Source organism: Podarcis erhardii (assembly GCF_964252035.2).
Source record: "Podarcis erhardii genome assembly, chromosome: Z".
In the NCBI taxonomy this organism is placed as follows: domain Eukaryota; kingdom Metazoa; phylum Chordata; class Lepidosauria; order Squamata; family Lacertidae; genus Podarcis; species Podarcis erhardii.
Window position 1 is genome coordinate 49,912,175 of NC_138504.1, and position 17,625 is coordinate 49,929,799.

Sequence of the window (17,625 nt, forward strand, 5' to 3'; positions counted from 1 at the left end):
CATGGCCAATTGCTTGGGTAAGGTCTTTCCATGCCACTTTCTAGTACGCGCTGTTCTTGTTTGAGTTCATTGTTGTCATAATGTGCTAGGAATATCCATAAAGCTGGGGGGAGATTGCAGCTCAGTTGCATCTCCAGTTACAGCGATGGGAGAGATCTTTGCTTGAGAGCCACTGCCAGCCTGGGTAGACGATGCAGGTCTATATGTCACATGAGAGGATGCCTGTGTGGACTGTTTGCCCCCTGCCCGCTGGCCTACAAAGAGAGCAAACCGCTATCCCTGGCTTTGTGCTACTACACCCAACCCAGGGACTTTTGCTCATTCCACCCCCAACAAACCACAGTCTGTAAGCCAGGAGCAAACCTTGCCTGCAGATTGTGGTTCCTTAGCAGTGAAACAACACCTAGCCCATGGTTTGGACATAGCGCTGAAGCCAGAGATCATGGTTTGTTTCTTCCTGGTGCTATTGGGAAGGAGCAGAGTGAGGAAGAGAAGCAAAGCAGTTCTGTGGAAAAGGCTTAAGTGGGGTGTGTCACGGTGTGTGAACGAGGGACATGGTCTGACCTGGCCTTAAGGCAACTGGGTATTAATCACCATTCTGCATTTGGCAGAAACACTGTTGGCATTGGGACTTCTGATTGTTTTGGGATTCTGATGGTGTGGAACTCTGGTGAGGAATTGTTTCCCCTCCTTTTCTGATTTAAGTATTTGAAAGTCATTGTCGATTCATGCTGCCCCCTGCCCAGTTCCATTTGGGGCACCTTCTTAGGGACCAGCCTGCCATACGAGGAGAAGGGATTGTGCTTGGACTCCAGCTCCTGCCAGGCCCAGCCTGCAAGGCTTCTGGCCGGGGACGAAGGGAGTTGCAGTGCAGCAACATCTGGAGGGCATCGTGAGGGTGGGCCCTGCTCTAGACTATTGGACCATGTTCGGAGGGTTCCCCTGGATTCCCTTCCCTAAACAACCACTGGATTGTGCAAGGGGCTTCCGTGGAGGCTGAAGGCTCAGACCTGGAAGGAGAACTTAAAAGTGGAATTCAATGCAGTGCAGTGTTCTTGTTTGAGAGGTTTAGAGGGTTCCTCCAAACCTTTTCAGCAAAATTGACGAAACATGTCTGAATCACACTTGTGAGGGAGCAGTGAACAGAGCACATTTTAGCCAGGCAGCAGCAGTAGCAGTGGCGGCAATGGCTTGCTGGGAGGCAGTTTTAATAATTTGTTTACTCGCTTGCTAATTAGCAACATTCATTAATTCTCAGTGGACTTTCCCCCTTGGAAAATGGCACAGTTCTGTTGTGCCCCCTTTTACTGAGAGATCGTTCTGTTCCTTTCCCAGCTGGGGTCTGTGCTCCTCGGTGTGTGTGTGTGTGTGTGTGTGTGTGTGTGTGTGTGTGATGGGGCGGAGAGTGGTGCACCCTGCTGAAAATAGCAGCTATCAGCTTTGCTCTGGCCTGTCTCTTCAGAGCTGCGAGGAACTGTCTGCCCATTTTCAGCTTTTCGTTTTCAACCATGAAGGATAGGAACCCTTTCCTGAAATCAAAGCATTTCAGGTGGAGCTGCATCCCATGATCTAGTTGTTCAAATGTCTAGGCACTCTTCTTTCTCTCTTCTCTGCCCACAATTACAAGAAAAATATATGCAGACTTGCTGGTGGAGCTTGTGTTCTAGGAACCTGTACAGCAGCAACGAGCTGTTGAGTCTTCTGGGTACATTTAGCTTGCATCCTCACCCCCTGCAGTAAGATGACGCTTAGTAGAGGATATCAAGGCTTTGGAGCAGAGAGAAAGACCTATCTGTTTAACAGACCATAAATCAGAATGGGTTATGGGGCTGATAGTTCTTGTCCAGAACAGACTTGGCAGAGACTGCTCCGAATGTTGGTTTTGTCTCTCACTACTTGCTTTTCTTTCTTGTTTTTTTCCCTGCAGGGCATCAGTGTTATATTCAATGTTGCCCTTGGGTTGTTAAAAGTGAGTATCCAGCCCCTCTGTTCCTCTTCACATGATTTGTGCCGAAAGCCCTGCAGTGAACGTCTGCACTGTAGAAATCCTAAAGTTGTCCTGCAGATTTATCTTACAATTTTTAAAACCAGGGTCTAAAAGAAAGAACTTGGCAAGAGAATGACTAGTGGGTGCTGGCTCCAGTGGAGTGAGTTTTACAGTGGGGCTCTTGCTGAACACCTTGGGGCACTTGAACATCTCTCTCCCCACCGATGGGGCCATGTTTGCAACGTAGAAAAAAGAGCTGGGGTAAATAGACATTATTTTTTTAAAAGAAAAAAGGAAGGAAGGAAGGAGCCAGGATCCAATAACTCCCCACTGGAAGTCGGGACAGACTGTGAGCAACCTTCCCTCCTGCCCACCTTGGACGGGAGTGTCTGTCTCTCTTTGTCTTCCCTGGGGTGGGGAAGGATGAACCGTACTTTGCTAGGAAGGACCTAGCAGAATGAGGCTTTCCTCCCACTCAGTGCCTGCATTTTGCCACCAGCGTGGGTGGATAAGGAGAGCAGGGAGGTTGCTCTTGCTTCAGAACTTCCTGCCATTGTCAAAACTTTCAGTTTTAAACTGTCTGCGACAATCCAGATATCCTGTCCCTTAACCTTACTAGCCTTCCCTCCATCCTGTCTTCCGTCACAAAGGATTCCTGCCCCACAGCAGCCTGCACCAAGGTGCTGCCCTCAGGGTGCATGGGACCGCAAACTTCACTGGCCCCAGCCAGCGGGGGGGGGGGGGGTTGTGATCTGGAACTGGGCTGCAGACAGCCACACAGGAAAACAGGAATGTGTTGTGTTGTGTTGTGTTGTGTTTTCAATAAAGTGGAGTTAAATATCATTTCCAAGTTCTTCCCTAAGGAAGAAATGAATCTACTTTTGCCACCACTTTTCTTAGTTACAGGATGTGGGTGCCATACAATTTCATTTTCCAGAAACCCTTTTTCTCTGCACTTTCTCAGACAACTAGGGACGACTTGCTGCTGACTGACTTCGAGGGTGCTCTGAAGTTTTTCCGCGTGCAGCTGCCCAAGCGATATCGCTCTGAGGAGAATGCCAAGAGGCTGATGGAGTTGGCTTGCAGCATGAAGGTATGTGAGTGGAACCACCGGCCCTTGCGGGGTTGCATTTAAGTGGAGCCTTGCTATGAAATACTCAGGGGGGTGGGAGGGTGAATATGCCCCTCATGCACTGCCAGCAGCGATGCCTCCTGTTCTGGCTGTGACTGGAGACTTTCCAGACAGTTAAATAGCTGCTGTAAAGTGGAGGGAGGAAGACTTGGTGGAGCTTCTGCATCAGTGCCAGTAGAGGGAGCAAGAGGACAGGTTTTATGCCGCTCCAACATCCCTTAACAAAACTGTTGGCATCCTTCCTGGGCAGCCTCTGGCACCAGCCTGGGCCCTCCAGATGTTCTGGACTGGGGCTGATGGGAGCTGTAGTCCAGAACATCTAGAGAAGAGCCCCAGGCTGGTCTGGAGACTGATGATGTGGGGGAGAAGGTGGTGGTTTTGCAAATCGTGCTCCTCATCCCCTGCTGATTGACAGTCTTGGCTGTTGTTGTTCTTTCCATTCATCTCTCACAGTGATAATTGCCTTTTTGTAGGGCAAGCTGGTTGGCCTTTCAGCCAGCCTCAAAATAAACCTTATTGCATTGGGATGGAGGATAGGTGGGAGCCCCAGGTTTGCTAGCTGGCTTGCCCATTCACAGGGATAAGAGGCTGGAGTGTGTTTGCTTCACTTTTCCCTTTCCCTTCCTGCATTTACTTCCCACCTTTTCTCCATGAAGCTCAAGGTGGCATATGTGGCTCCTCCCCATCTCATTTAATCCCCAAAACAACATTCCTGTGAGGTAGGTTAGGCTGAGAGGCAGTGACCGGCCCAGGGCCATGGCCGAGTGGGGTTTGAACCCTGGTTAGACACTCTGCTACACCACACTGTTTGTTTTGCGGAGCAAATATACTGCTTAATCCAAGTCAAAAAATTAAATCCAAGGCTTTAGATTTGTGTGATAACATTTCAGCAGTTAGAAAAGCAGGGCACTGGGTGGTGTGTTTTCTTAAGTGTCAGGGAATGTTTAAAAACTGCCAGATTGCATAAAAGAGGGGGTCTCCAGAAAGTCCGTGCCACAATAAATATGGACTTAGCACAAGTTAAAATGTACAGGTTAATAAATGCTACCTGAGCCCCACTCCCAGCCTCAAGCCCCCTCCTTATTGAGAAGCCAACCATGATATGTTCCAGCTCTCGCTTGAGGTGAAAACAGGAAAGGTGGTTCTGGGGAAAATGTCTGTGTTTGTGATGCAATAGCGAGGGAAGAGGAGACCTTCTCCATGGAGCTTGGATCAGTGTGTGTGTGTGTGTGTGTGTGTGTGTGTGACATTTGCTGAAGATGCTTTGAGGCGCTCTAAGGGTTATGTGATCGGGGCACTGTTCTTCTGAAGTCACAGTCTCTGTCCCTCTCCCGACATGCACAACTCCTCCACACATGTACTGATAAGAATTCATTTATCCTCCCTACTGTGTCCAGTGACAAACTCTGTAAATTGGAAGGGTGCCTAACTGTAAGCTTCCTAAGCAAGAGACTCCCAGCCAAATAAATCATCAGAGTTCCGTTTTGTTTTTATAAAAAGGCTCCAGCGGATATCTTGAGTTAAAAGAAGCAAAAAGCACAGCTTCTCCACATGTCTTGACTGAGATGCTCTTGATTCTCTCGCCCACCCCTAGATTAGCCAAAAGAAGCTGAAGAAATATGAACGGGAGTACCATGCCATGAGAGAGCAGCAGGCTCAGCAGGAAGACCCCATAGAAAGATTTGAGGTAATTTATGTTATTCTGTCATGTTGGGGGCCAGCCTTGGACCAGATAACCACACATGTCTCAGTGTTGTTTTGTGTAGGGACCGCAGAGCAGGGATGGTCTCAGGCAGTCCTTTCTGAGAAGGCAAATCCATAACCAGGGGCACTACCACTGAAAAAGTCCTGCCCCTGCTGGCTATATGCAGCATTTAATTCCAGCCTTGTAATTCAGTCTGCAAAAGTCAGTCTCCTTTCTGCTTACCCACCCCATGTCTTTGTTGGTGGGCAAGCTGTTGGTGGCCTCCACGAATAAGACATAAATAAGCTCCTTATCCTCCTACTTGCAATGCCAAGTTCCAGGCAGCTACAGTGAATGGTTAATTGCAGGGTTTAGGGTGGAGGAGACCCTCTGGGGTGACCACTCTGGGGGCAGTTGCTTTGGGGGCACCTAGAGGCTGGGGCTACTGCCTTGAAAATAAGGAAGCATCTTGGGGAGCAAGGCCCCTCAACCCTTGGGTGAAGCATTGGTAGCCTTCTAGGAACTTAATCCAGTGTCTTCTGAGGTGGGGTCACTTAATGAGTCATTGATTCAGGAACTTGCTATCTTTTGACTCTTTTTTGCCTCGATCCAGCGAGACAACCGGCGCTTGCAGGAAGCGAACATGAGGCTGGAGCAGGAGAATGATGACCTGGCCCACGAGCTGGTGACAAGCAAGATCGCCCTGAGGAAGGACTTGGATAATGTAAGGGCCAGAGGCCTTGCCATTTGGCCGCCATTCTCTCTCGGTGCCCCTGAGGACAGAGCCCGTCTTTTGTGAAGGCCTGTAGCTCAGCGGCAGAGCATCTGCTTTCCATGCAGAAGGTCTTGGGTTCAACTCCTGGTGTCCCCCAGATAGGGATTTGGCTTATGGCAGCTTCCTGGGTTCTGCCCTTTGAGAATCCATTCCCTACCTCCAACCTTCTCAGCCCAGTTGACTCGAGAGCAGAGCCCCATGACCAACATAAACTGGCTTTATCCCTAGTCACTTGTGCCTGAGTGTCCTGGGGTGGGTTGCTGTGTGACAAAACAGTTGTGGGAGCTGGGTACATTTAGCCTGTAGAAGACAGAGATGTGATAGGTAAAGGTAAAAGTGACAGGATAACATGGAGGTCCCATGGAAGATGGAGGAGGCTTGTTTTCTCCTGCTCTGGAGGTGGGACCCGAACCAGGGGATTGAAATGACAAGAAAGGAGATTCTGACCACGTTGTGTTAGCATAGGCAATACGGCCATGTTTGCTGCGGCTGATGGGAATTGTAGCAGCTGAAGACTTCTGGGCACCTGGTTGGGGAAGCCTGCTCTGATGAGGCAAAGCATTTCCTTTTTTGCAACTATCCAGGCTTCCTTCTTTTCTTTTTACTTTCTACCAGTTTGGCAGCAGGTCTTTGAATCCTGCCCAGCCTTTCCTGTGCCTTATCACAAATAGCCATACACTCTCTATTGGGTCATGTAAAATGGCGCCAGTCGACTTGGTTTAGCCAGGTTCTCATGTTAGGACAAGGCAGGAACGTTCCCAAAACAGTGACGGTGGATAAGTCATCTTTTCAGAGAGCAGTTGACTCAGGAAGAAACGGGGAAGATTTGTTCTGTGCAGCTCCTCCTAGCCAGCCTTTTTCTTCTGGCACTTACTGATTTTAAAAGACCTCTGAACCTCTCTGTATTCACATAATCCCAGAACATATTGTGGGAGGAGGAAACAAATGAAGGTTACCTGGCAGGTGAAAACACTGGGTGTGTGTGTGTGTGTGTGTGTGTGTGTGTTGATGTGCACGATGGATCCCTTCTCAGTGTCACTACCCTGTCCCTGGGAGGTCCTCATCTTGGAAAATAGCAGGAGAGGCAGATGTTGGAAATGACACTCACTGTGCTTGTAAAGCAATCAAGCTCTTCTTCTCCTTTTGTCTGGATTCCTGGTTGAAAAGGCAGTGCCTTCAGCACAAACCCTTGTTTCAGTATTGGTGGGGTGTCAGCTTACATGCCCCCCACCCCGGCCTCTCCCCCCCTTTTGTATACGGAGTGGGTTTGCTGCTTTCTGAATGGTCTCAGATATTACCAAGTCTTTATTCTAAATTTAATGTGCAAGGCCCAGCCTCAAATCTCAAGTGCCTGCCCATGTATACACCCACTTCTTCACAACTGTTTATTTGCTATTTGCAGAATTGCTGCTTTCTGCTAGGGATGTTTTTTAATTAATAAATAAATAAATAAATAAATAAATAAATAAATCATGACCGGAGATGGACTCTGTGACATTTTGGCTCTCCCACGTTTTGTGTTCCAGGCAGAGGAGAAGGCGGATGCCTTGAACAAGGAACTGCTGATGACCAAGCAGAAGCTGATAGATGCTGAAGATGAAAAGAGGCGGCTGGAGGAGGAGTCGGCTCAGGTTTGGGCCATGGGGCAAGGAGGTGGGGACGCCAGTGGGAGGGAGACCAGGGCAAGGGCAGAATCGCTGGTTCTAAAGTCCGGCAGCCTCTCTGGGTGGCTTTTCTGTGGTTCTGCCCTTGCCAAACCCAGCTGGATTCCCGATACCTGGGGGGAGAGGAAGGTCTTGTGCCAAAAAGACATTTAGAGCAGGCACTGTGCAAGTCTCTTTCAGGAAAGGGTTCTAGAGTTTTTCAGGGCAGCACCACCAAAAAGGCCTGTCCCTTGGTGCTGCCATCCCCTCCCCAAACATATTTCAGAAGGAGGGCCCATGTGGAAGACCTTCAGCTTGAGGGTGGGTGGGGAAGGTACATACAACTCAGATGTGAAAAGTTGCTATGCATCTTTGCTTGGAAGCAGAATGAGAGCTGTTTGCTTTTTAGCCCAGCCCTGATCCCTCCTGGTCTTTCTTTTGCAGCTGAAGGAGATGTGTCGCCGGGAACTGGACAAGGCGGAGTCAGAGATCAAGAAGAACAGTTCCATCATTGGAGACTACAAGCAGGTGAATGCAGGGGTCTCGCAGGTTGCTGGCTGCAAGGGGAAGTCTTCTGCTTGCTGCAGATGGATGCAACTCTCAAGAAGGCCTCATGAAGGCTGCTCCACCCTGATGCCCTCCAGGGGGTGATGGACTTCAGCTGAGGCTGATGGGAGTTGTATTCCACCTAGATCAGGGGGTTGGAACATCCTTGCGCATGAGCAGAAGAGGAGAGGCCACAATGGGTAAAATGGAATCTCTCTCTGCAAAGGCTGCACATATCGCTTCATATCTTGTCTTTTGGCCAAGTCCTAACCACGACTTCCTCAAGGCCTCTAGCTGGCCATTTGGGAAGCCAGGACCAAGGACTTGAATGGGCTCAACTGAAGTTCTTTCTCTGTTTTGGTAGATCTGCTCCCAACTGAGCGAGAGACTGGAGAAGCAGCAGACAGCAAATAAAGCTGAGATTGAGAAGATTCGGGTAAGGAGTGCCTCTGCCAGGGCATTGGTTGGGTTTAGCACTAGGCTGAAGGCAGCTTGAATCCCTTGGAGGACATGTGAGCCGAGGGCTGTGGTGCTCAGGTCCTGCTTTCAGACTTCGTATTTGGGCATCTGGTTGCTGAGCCATATGGGGTCCTTGGCCTGATCCATGCTGCTACAGGCTCTTTTGGCGTCCTCTTGAAACAACCCCTGTGCCATTTTAGGATTGGGCCATTTCTGGGATTCCTCCTTAAAAGCATATAATAATGTGTTGGAGGTTACCCCTGTTGCTTTTCAATGGTGCTCATCCTGATATGAAAAGGGTGACTCTGAAGCCTCTCATCTCCCTGGGGACCTTCTGACCCAGGATGCCTACCCCTCTTTGAATGTGTGAGCAATTTGGAGCTTGAATTACATATTGCAATTGCATCCTGCCTTTCCTCCCGCGAGCTCAAGGCAGCATACACTGTTCTCTCTCCCACACCCTGAACTTTTATCCTCACAACATCCCTTTGAGGTAGTTTCAGCTGAGAGGCAGTGACTACTAACCCATGGTAACCTCAGTTAGCTTCATGGGTGCACGGCGATTTAGACTAGGGTCTAGCCTGACACTCTAACCCCCACAACCATACCAGCCATATGGGAATCAAGGTGTGTTTGTGTGTGTGATGGAATAGTTCTTGGACTGGGGAAACTGCACTGGCATCTGGAGTGGCTTTCCTCTCCCACAGGCAATTTACCCCTTCCCAATTGAGTCATTCCAGAAGCAGGAAAGTTAGAAAGTCCCATGATCATTAAGTTAAGTTTAAAGCTGCATCAGTTTGGTGTCCATATCAGCTGTCGGCTACTAAAGGTTGCCTCTGGGCAAAACTCCTGCTTTGGACCCGAGCTCCTGCCGCTAGCTTTGGGGGGGGGGGAATTATGGGCGTGCCAGGGCCAGGTTGGCACACAGCTGCAGGCTGCAGTGGGAACCCTGCCCCTGTGGGTGGGGAAGCTCATGGCCTGATCTCCTTGGCTTCAGCAAAAGGTTGACGACTGTGAGCGCTGCCGGGAGTTCTTCAACAAGGAGGGGCGGGTGAAGGTGGCCAGCGTTGCCCGGGAGGGCTCTGAGGAGGACACGGATGAGGAGAAGGAGGCGCTGAAGAACCAGCTGCGGGAGATGGAGCTGGAGCTCGCCCAGACCAAGCTGCAGCTGGTGGAGGCAGAGTGTAAAATCCAGGTAGGTCACATTGGGGGCAGTGGGAATGGGGTGGTGTACCAAGCCAGTGCCCCTGCCTTCCTACAAGGGTGAGTGGCCGTGTCCAAAATGAAATCCCCATTCTTAAGCTGGAAACTCCCAAGTTCTTCTCTTAAAAAATGGTTTCTGGAAACAAGACGACGTAGAGTTGGATTGAATTTTGTACCCCCTGCTTAGGTTTGTTCAAGTGAGGTTGGGGAGGGGGTGGGGGTGGTTGTGTGCACAGAAATTGGGAGTTATGTGACTCTCCTTTCCTGTTGCCTTCCAGGATCTGGAGCATGACTTGGGGCAGGCGCTGAATGAGGTGCAGGCCTCCCGGAAGACCTGGTTCAACCGAACACTGAGCTCCATAAAGACAGTGACAGGCGTTCAAGGGAAAGAGACATGCTGAAGGGGCGGCCTCCTCCCGCGGCCCACGTTCCCCCTTGGGACACCTTCTGCCTTCCGTTGCTGCCTCGGCCAGTTGCCGATGCTGCTGCCATGTGGGAGAGAGAGGACCAGAATGTACATAGACTCTAGAAACACACAGCGCATGTTGGGGCTTTCCGCAGGTCAGTGGCCCAAGCTCTCTGCGAGGCTACCGCTGCGAGGCTCAGCGCAGGATCTTCATACTACTGATTATTTAACCAGGGGGTGTAGCTGTAGACTGGAAGCTCTTTTCAGAGGGGCAGAGAGGGGGGACACACACACAAAAACACTCCATTCTACAGTCTGGCTGGAGGCATTTCGCAGGCCCAGGTACGAGAATTTACCAAAACCTCGGACTTACTAAGTTTACAGATACAAGAACTTCTTTTTTTACAGTTATAACTCTTTAAAAGAACAAAAGGGAAAAAATACTATTTCCAAGAAGTTACTCCAGTGCCAGAGACCAGACCCCCCCCCCCGCCTGAGTTGGTGGGGGGAAGAAGCATTTGCATGGTTACCTTTTGGAGCAGGTTCGCGCCCCCCCCCCCCCGCAAGTGTGTGAACACACCTCCCTGTGTCTCTCCTTTGTCCACCATTTAGTTATTGTGTCACTAATCAATTCTATGCAAGTGGGTTGGAGGAGGGGGAGTGTCATCATTGTCTTTTCAAAGTACCTGTCGCTATTGGAGTCCTCCTTGTCTCCGAGCTATTTAACTTCTACTGTGGTCCGTTCCACACGTGGTTCATCTTCCAGAGCCATATATAACACATACCTGTATCATTTCAGTGGGCAGGACCTCTGGACTGAGTTAAGCTAAACTTGGGCCTAATGAAGTCTGCGAGGCTTTTAACTCGCTCCTAACTTTGTCTCGTTGACTTGGGTGGAATCTTCAGATACTACTTAGCTTAGTTTGGATCCAGCCCATTTGTGAACCAGAAGCTTCGTATGTTTAACTTAAAAAGCATTAAGACTGTCTGTCTGTTTAGCCAGCCTCCCTTGCACTTTCTGGAGAGCTGCTCTGCCTCTGCGGGAGCTATTATCCTTTATCCTTTATGGTTTTGCACATGGATGGGAAGAGGGCAACACAAAATAAAGGGGTGGAGAGGGAAGGAGGGATCACTGCACTGCCTGCGCTGTTGCTGTGTGCAATGTTTCGCCATCTTTGCATGGGCCTCTCCCAGGCAGAGGCGATTCGTGGCTCCGATGGCCGACTGGGTTTTCCTTGTTCGTGTGCACCATTCCCGCTGCCACCATCCCTTCCCTTTCTCTCCACGCTTCCTGTAACTACACCGGTAGGTCCTAGGTCTGCTTGGATTTCTGAGCGCTTAGACTACCCCAAAACGTCTCACCAGAAAAGCTGTAGAATGGAGGTTTTGCACCTTTGTAATTTCTTCTTTTTTAATTTATACTGGTTTGTGCTACGCTGAAATGAAATAGCTATTGTATCAGCGGATAAACTTTTCTTGTGTGCAGCGTGTTTTGAGTATAAGCTGGTTACAATAAGAGGCACTGGTTTGTATATAAAGATAATTTGTATTTCTACGTTATTATTTTTTGTTGTTGTTGACCAGACTAATGCTAGCTAATGCAGCCTGAGACTACCAGAGGCAAAAAGACCTTGCGGTGCCCAGGAGTTCATAATTTCTCTTCCCCTTAAAACTGTGTACATGAATATCTCGTATTGTTTTAATAATACCAAAAAATAACTGTAACTCCATCATTAATAGATGTGTGGACATTGTAGTAGAAGAGTAGTTTGCAGAGTATAGATCTTTGAATTGATATATAAACTAGTAAAATTGTATTACTATTTTCTTGTTGTCTTTCACTTTTAATGGGAATGTCATCTGCTCAATTTGTCTCTGCTGGGGCAGTAAGCAAGTTAAGAAAAGGTTGGGGCATTAGGAAGCAGCCTTCTATGCTCAGAGCAGCAGCACTCCAGCGTTTCAGACAAGAGCACCTTCCTGTGCTTTACGTGTAGGGATTGAGGCCAGCGCCTTCTGCACACAAAGCAGGTGCTCTGCTGCTGAGCTTTGGCCTTCTTGGTTCCTGGAACCCACCCTCTCCAGCGTCCCAGCTGTGTTCTGATGTGGGAAGAACATCACTCACAGGAAACACATCCATTAAAAGCCCCCCTGCACTGACCCACAGCACTTCGCTTGCATGGAAGCTCCCTCCTTGTTTCACATAGGAAGCCCTGCTGGATGGGGCCATGAGCTGTGTGTGTGTGTGTGTGAGAGAGAGAGAGAGAGAGAGAGATAGCGTGTCTGTGTGCCTAAGCCTAAAATGGCCTCAGGCTCTTGGCATGGGAAGCACCTTTGAACACCTGTGCTGAAAGTTCCCACTTTCCTTAGCCCTGGGAAACACACTTTTGGATACATGGCTTGCTGTGTCTGTGTCTTGGTTAGTTATTGACTAAAATAACATTGGTTAAAATGTTCTCCAGCGCTGCTTGGCCTACAGGACACAGTACTGTTCTCCTCTCCCTTCATCCTCACCTAGACAGTGGCTCTGCTGAAGGTCTGGTGACTGCATCAGAATTTAGCTGGTGAGCTTTGTAGCTGAGCGAGCACTTGAAACTCTGCACTTTAATCCTTGGTTGCAATTTGAACCCATTTCAGAGAGGAGGACCGCTAAGAGAGTCACTTGGGAAGTTCAACTGCTGAATGTTTACCCTGACAAGTGGGGAACTTCACAAGACATCTCTGAGCGCCATTGTGGATATATTACAGGAAATTGCTAATTGTCATCTGTTAACTTGTTGGTCTATAACAGGGGTGGCCAACTCCCAAGAGCTGCGATCTACTTACAGAATTGAAAGCTGGGGTTCAGTTTTCAGTGGTTGATCTTTTTTTGGGAAAAAAGCCGCCTTTTTGGGGAGTACAGGGCAATGTTATTGAGCTTTTTTTAGGGAGGAGGAAAGCCCCCATTGGGGAGGGGCAGTCACTCAACAACAGTTCACTGGGGAAACAAACAGCCTCACTGAGTAAACTACTCCGTCTTCCGTTCTGCAGATCAACAATGGTAGGCAGGGTGAGGGGGCGGGGCAGATTCTATTTTTCAAACACTAAGGGAAGGGACCCAGCGATCGACCATGATCTACCAAAACCTCCCAGTGGATTGCGATCAACCTGTTGGGCATCCCTGGTCTATAGGACTGCAGGAAGATGCCTTACCCTGAGTATGACCATTGGGCCATCCAGCTCAGCAAACCAGCAATGGCTTTCCAGGGTATCAGGACAGGACTCTTTGCCCCCCCACGCCTGGAAATGCTGCCAGGGACTGGGACCTTCTACATGCCAGGCAAGTGCTGTACCACTGAGCTGCACCCCGTCCTTTAGCAGGTGCTGAATTGTGCCCATGGATGAAGGAGTGTTTTCTGAGCTGCTTCCAAGGTCCACTTTTCTGCCTGCTTGTAGTACCTTGGCTAGCAGTTAGACAATTGGCTGCAAAGGATGGATATTATCGGGTTCCATGGTCAATCTGTGCACGTTTGAAGATTCAGGTTCAACGTGGAATTGAGCCCCTCCTGCCCTGTGTGCGGCTCGTGGGCTGTACATTTATTGATGGGCCTCAGAAGGTGGTGGACTCGCCTTCACTGGAGGTTTTTAAGCAGAAGTCGGATGGCCATCTGCCAGGGATTCTCCAGCTGTGATTCCTGCACTGCAAGTTGCGCTAGATGACCCTCGGGGTCCCATCCACCTCTGCAGTTCTAAGCTGTGGACAAACACCGGCTCCCTCGGCCTGAAAAGTGAGGCGAGCACCACACCCCATAGTCGCCTTTGACTGGACTTCACCGTACAGGGGTCCTCTACCTTTCACACTTCTATTATTACCCTGAACCGCAAGCTGACGTTCGCTCACTAGTTGCAGCAGCTGCCAAAGCACACACAGGTGTTGCCAGGCTGCCTAGCAAGGGAGATGTGCTGCAGGATTCTGCTTTGTTGCTAATTGCTTAGGAGCCCGTCTCTCCTTCCTCCCCTTTTGGATTTAACAAAGCTAAGAATAGCTTGGAGGCCACCTTGAGGCAGGCAAGGCGGCTGCCTTGTGCAGGAAGAAAGGGGGCCTGCCTGACCAGAGCATTTCAAGGGGCAATGTTGCTGTCAGGAAGCAGAAGGCGTGTGATGCTAGGAGCCCCCAGGGATCCTGCCATAGTGGGCAGGGAGGGGACAGCCTGCTTAGAGGCTCTTGTCTCTGGAGCCCACAGACATAGCAGGCACACGGTGGGGGGGGGGGTCTCAGCTGCTGCTCCAGAATCATTTTCGCTGTGCAAAGGCTGGGAGCCCAAAGGTTCTCCACCATTATTTTCCTCTGGGTTCCACTTTTCTGGGGGAGTGGGGTTTCATGACGTATATTGCATGTTGTCCCTACAAACTGCTTGCTGACTTCTTTTGTGTGAAACAATACATTTCATGTAATCAATTTTCAGGAAGTATGGCTCATTCAGTGCAGCAGGGTTGCCCCCCCCCCAAAAAAAACCCTCTTACAAATTCTTTATTCAGTTTGTCTCAAGTTCCTTTAGTGCAGAGAGGTGACTGTATGGAGAGCCAGCTGCCTTTCTGGCACCTGTTGTACCATGCACCTTAATGCATTGAAACCTCTGGCCACAGAGTTGCCTCCTCCCTCTGGGAATCCTTTTTATTGCAAGGATGCAGTGGCAGGTAGGGCCAAAGGTGAAAGTAAGTGGAGCAACAAATCTGAATTTTAACTTTGCACAGTGGGGTAGTTTCTGCACGCATGCACACACCCCTCTCTGTCCTCCACTCACACAAGAGGGAGGCATCACAGTTCAAGAATAGGCAAAACCACTCTGGGTGTGAAGTGGGCTAGGGAAAGGTGTGGCTTGGGCTGAGATCCAAAGTCCAGACAAGAAGGATTGGAGAGATGCATTCTGCCCCTCAACTCAAGGACCCCAACCCCTGATTTAGGCAATGCACTCTGCAGTGACCGCCTTATTTAGCCAATAAGTACTAGGAGCATAATAGAAAGATGCATCTGTGGAGCTTTTAAACTTTTTTTCATTTGGTTCCCCTTGGCTTGCAAAACACCTGTTTTGATTTGGGTCACAATCTGGAGGTACTTGCAGGGCGTGTTTTTAGCACTGGAATCCGGCAGAAGGAGAAGTTGAAGTAAAGTATGACTTTGCCACGCAGAAAAAAGGAGAAAAAGCTGTGAAAATTGGCCCTTGCTTAATAAGCAGCTTTGGAATAAGATGGTGGTGTGCAGAACAGGTAGTTACTTAACAGAATTTTCCCAGCACTTATTTCAAGGGTCCATAAGTGCACCTGTTTGAGATCATGGCTAAGGCTGCCGGTGACCCAGGAAGTCTTCCTGACTGTATCACTGAAAGCAAGTGACTTCTTTACCCCATTTGCTCTCTTTACCTGTTGTAGGCAGTGATGCTAAATGTTTGCTCCAGGCCACCCAGGTAGCTATCATAAAAGACCTGTATATAAAAAAACAATGTGGCACATACTTTTATGGAGATACCATTCTGTCATGACCAATAGCCTTCATTTTCTTTTGGTGTGCTGAGAAAGGGGAGGAAAGCGATTCTGAACTACTCAGAAATCCTTTCCCGCAATGCCAGCTTGCTATGAAGAGGGACCGGTGAGGGATGTGGCTTGGAGAGAGAGCCATGAGACCAGATTAAGAGAGCAGGTGAGATGGATTAGGCCAATGAGCCGGTGACTCCCCTTGTCTTGGGTGCCTGTTCCCCTTGGAATAGTCTTAGTGAAATACCTAATATCAAATGGAATTGGTAAACATTTGTAAAACCAGAGTTTGTTTTTCCAGCTGTGTCCTGAGGCCATGGCTTAAGTACACCCTGTCTGTGGTACAGAAATGGTCAAAGTCATAAACCGTCTCTACTGGCTCTTAATTTATTGCCATAATGGTTGGGTTTTTCACGCTTCATGTCCCATTAATTCGATACCTGCACCTGGTTTTGAAGATCAGTCTGGGACAGAGCTTCTGCTGATCTCCATAGCTATCTGGCTTCACCTGCAGCTGCTTCCCTCCTCCTCAACTGAGACTTAATTGGCCCACCAGACAAACACATCTCCTGGGCAGGTTGTACTTTCTCATCCTCCCTCCTGTGCTTAGTGATCTGTACAGTCCAGGTTTATTTACCCACTGGCCAGTGCAATGTGAATGTTAAGCACTCCTAACTTTTCAGTAGGCAAAATCTATAGTGGTTATATGCCTGTCTTTTTGCCATGGAGGACACTTTTCAGATCCAAGCATGTGCACAAAGCAGATCCAGACCGACCAGTAGACCATGGTGTGAACAGCAAAGGCTTCGGACTCCAAACTAATTAACAATAAGCACAGCAAAGCAACTTTCCCCACTTAAATTTGTTGTTTAGTCGTGTCCAACTCTTCATGACCCCATGGACCAGAGCACACCAGGCACTCCTGTCTTCCACTGCCTCTGCTGAAATGAAAAAAGCTAACCAGGATTGGATTTTCGTGTTGAAAGGTCTGTGTGCCTCAGTTCAGTTCTTTCATGCTATTCTTTAAGTCTAACTTTGTATCTTTTGCAACCAGCTCTTGTTTTCAGGTCATGGAAGGGAGCCCAGGGTAATCTAGTCCAATTCACTGCAGTGCAGGATTCGCAGCAAAAAATCCCTGACATAGGGCGATCCAACCACTCCTTAAACACCTCCCATGAGAGCTCATCACCATCTAGGGGTGTCATTTTCTCTGTTGAACAGTGCTTAACCTCAGGAAGTTCTTCCTAATGTTTAGTAGGAATGTCCTTTCTTGCCATTTAAATCCATTGGTTTGGGTCATACCCTCTGGAGCAGAGTCCTTCAGCCCTTCAGATATTCAAAGGAGGCTTTCATATCACTTCTCAGTCTCTTTTCCAGGCTGAACATACCCAACTCTCTCAACTGACCCTTGATCATCTTGGCTGCCTTCCTCTGCACCTGTTCCAGCTTATCAGTATCCTTCCTAATTTGTGGTGCCCAGAACTGGACACAGGACTCCAGATGGGGTCTGCCTTTTCTAGAAAAAGCAAAGTAGGGTTGACCAGCAGCCAGTCCCTGCTCTTATACAACTACAGAACAAGGGCAGGCAGACTCCACTGCTTCTTTCAATTGCAAGGGGGCTCTGGCCTGCTGGAGAAGGGCGTGTGCTGATTGCCTGCCCTGCATCGCCCAATAAAGCAAGGACAGCCTCTGCCACCAATAGGGTTGTGCGCCTTATTGCTCTTGCATAGTGATAATAGTTTCAAATTGAGTAGGGACACAGATGCTTGAAGGAGAGAACGAGAAGCAGGCTTTTTTTATAAAAGAAAAAAAGAACACACACAGAAGTCATTGGAGGAAATGAATAACTTAATGGTTTCCCAGCCTGGGCTGACTTACAAGCAGAAGCTGGCCGGCCAAGGTTACAGCATGGATGCTGACAGCTCTCAAAGTGGCAGGGCAGAGCAACGCCAGGAAGGCAGCCAAGCTGTGTGTGGTCAGAAGCTCCCCTAAACACCAAAGAAGCATTGCTGCAGTTTTTGAACTCCTGGCCTTTAGGAGGTTTGTGTTGTGCTTCCTATCACACACACCAAGTTCACTTGCCAAACTCACCACTGGTTATAGCTCCTTGTGATAGCAATATGGATTTATTTATTTTTGCTGCTGCTGTTGGGGTTTGTTTTTGTGTTTGCTTTTGTTTTGTAACTTGTCCACAACTGAATGTTCCAGCCTAGACTGCATCTCTTCAAGCTGCAGGAATGAATTAGAATCAGTGTTGGGAGGGGGGGTATCAGATGGTTATC

The 17,625-nt window shown here is 48.9% G+C and overlaps 2 protein-coding genes across 4 annotated transcripts in view; one reads left to right on the top strand and one right to left on the bottom strand.

Annotated features, from left to right (window-relative positions):
• The window catches only part of RABGAP1 (RAB GTPase activating protein 1), a 100,768-nt gene extending 89,110 nt beyond the window's left edge, over positions 1–11,658 (top strand). For all 3 annotated transcript variants that reach the window (XM_081847515.1, XM_081847514.1, XM_081847516.1), the window contains 9 exons: positions 1,928–1,969; positions 2,952–3,080; positions 4,714–4,806; positions 5,417–5,527; positions 7,105–7,209; positions 7,666–7,749; positions 8,132–8,203; positions 9,224–9,421; positions 9,708–11,658. In XM_081847515.1, coding sequence (XP_081703641.1) covers positions 1,928–1,969; positions 2,952–3,080; positions 4,714–4,806; positions 5,417–5,527; positions 7,105–7,209; positions 7,666–7,749; positions 8,132–8,203; positions 9,224–9,421; positions 9,708–9,830 — 957 coding nt within the window. In that variant the 3' untranslated portion in view covers positions 9,831–11,658. The remainder of the gene's footprint in view (positions 1–1,927; positions 1,970–2,951; positions 3,081–4,713; positions 4,807–5,416; positions 5,528–7,104; positions 7,210–7,665; positions 7,750–8,131; positions 8,204–9,223; positions 9,422–9,707) is intronic.
• The window catches only part of STRBP (spermatid perinuclear RNA binding protein), a 159,226-nt gene that overhangs the window by 20,876 nt on the left and 120,725 nt on the right, over positions 1–17,625 (bottom strand). The window lies entirely within an intron of this gene.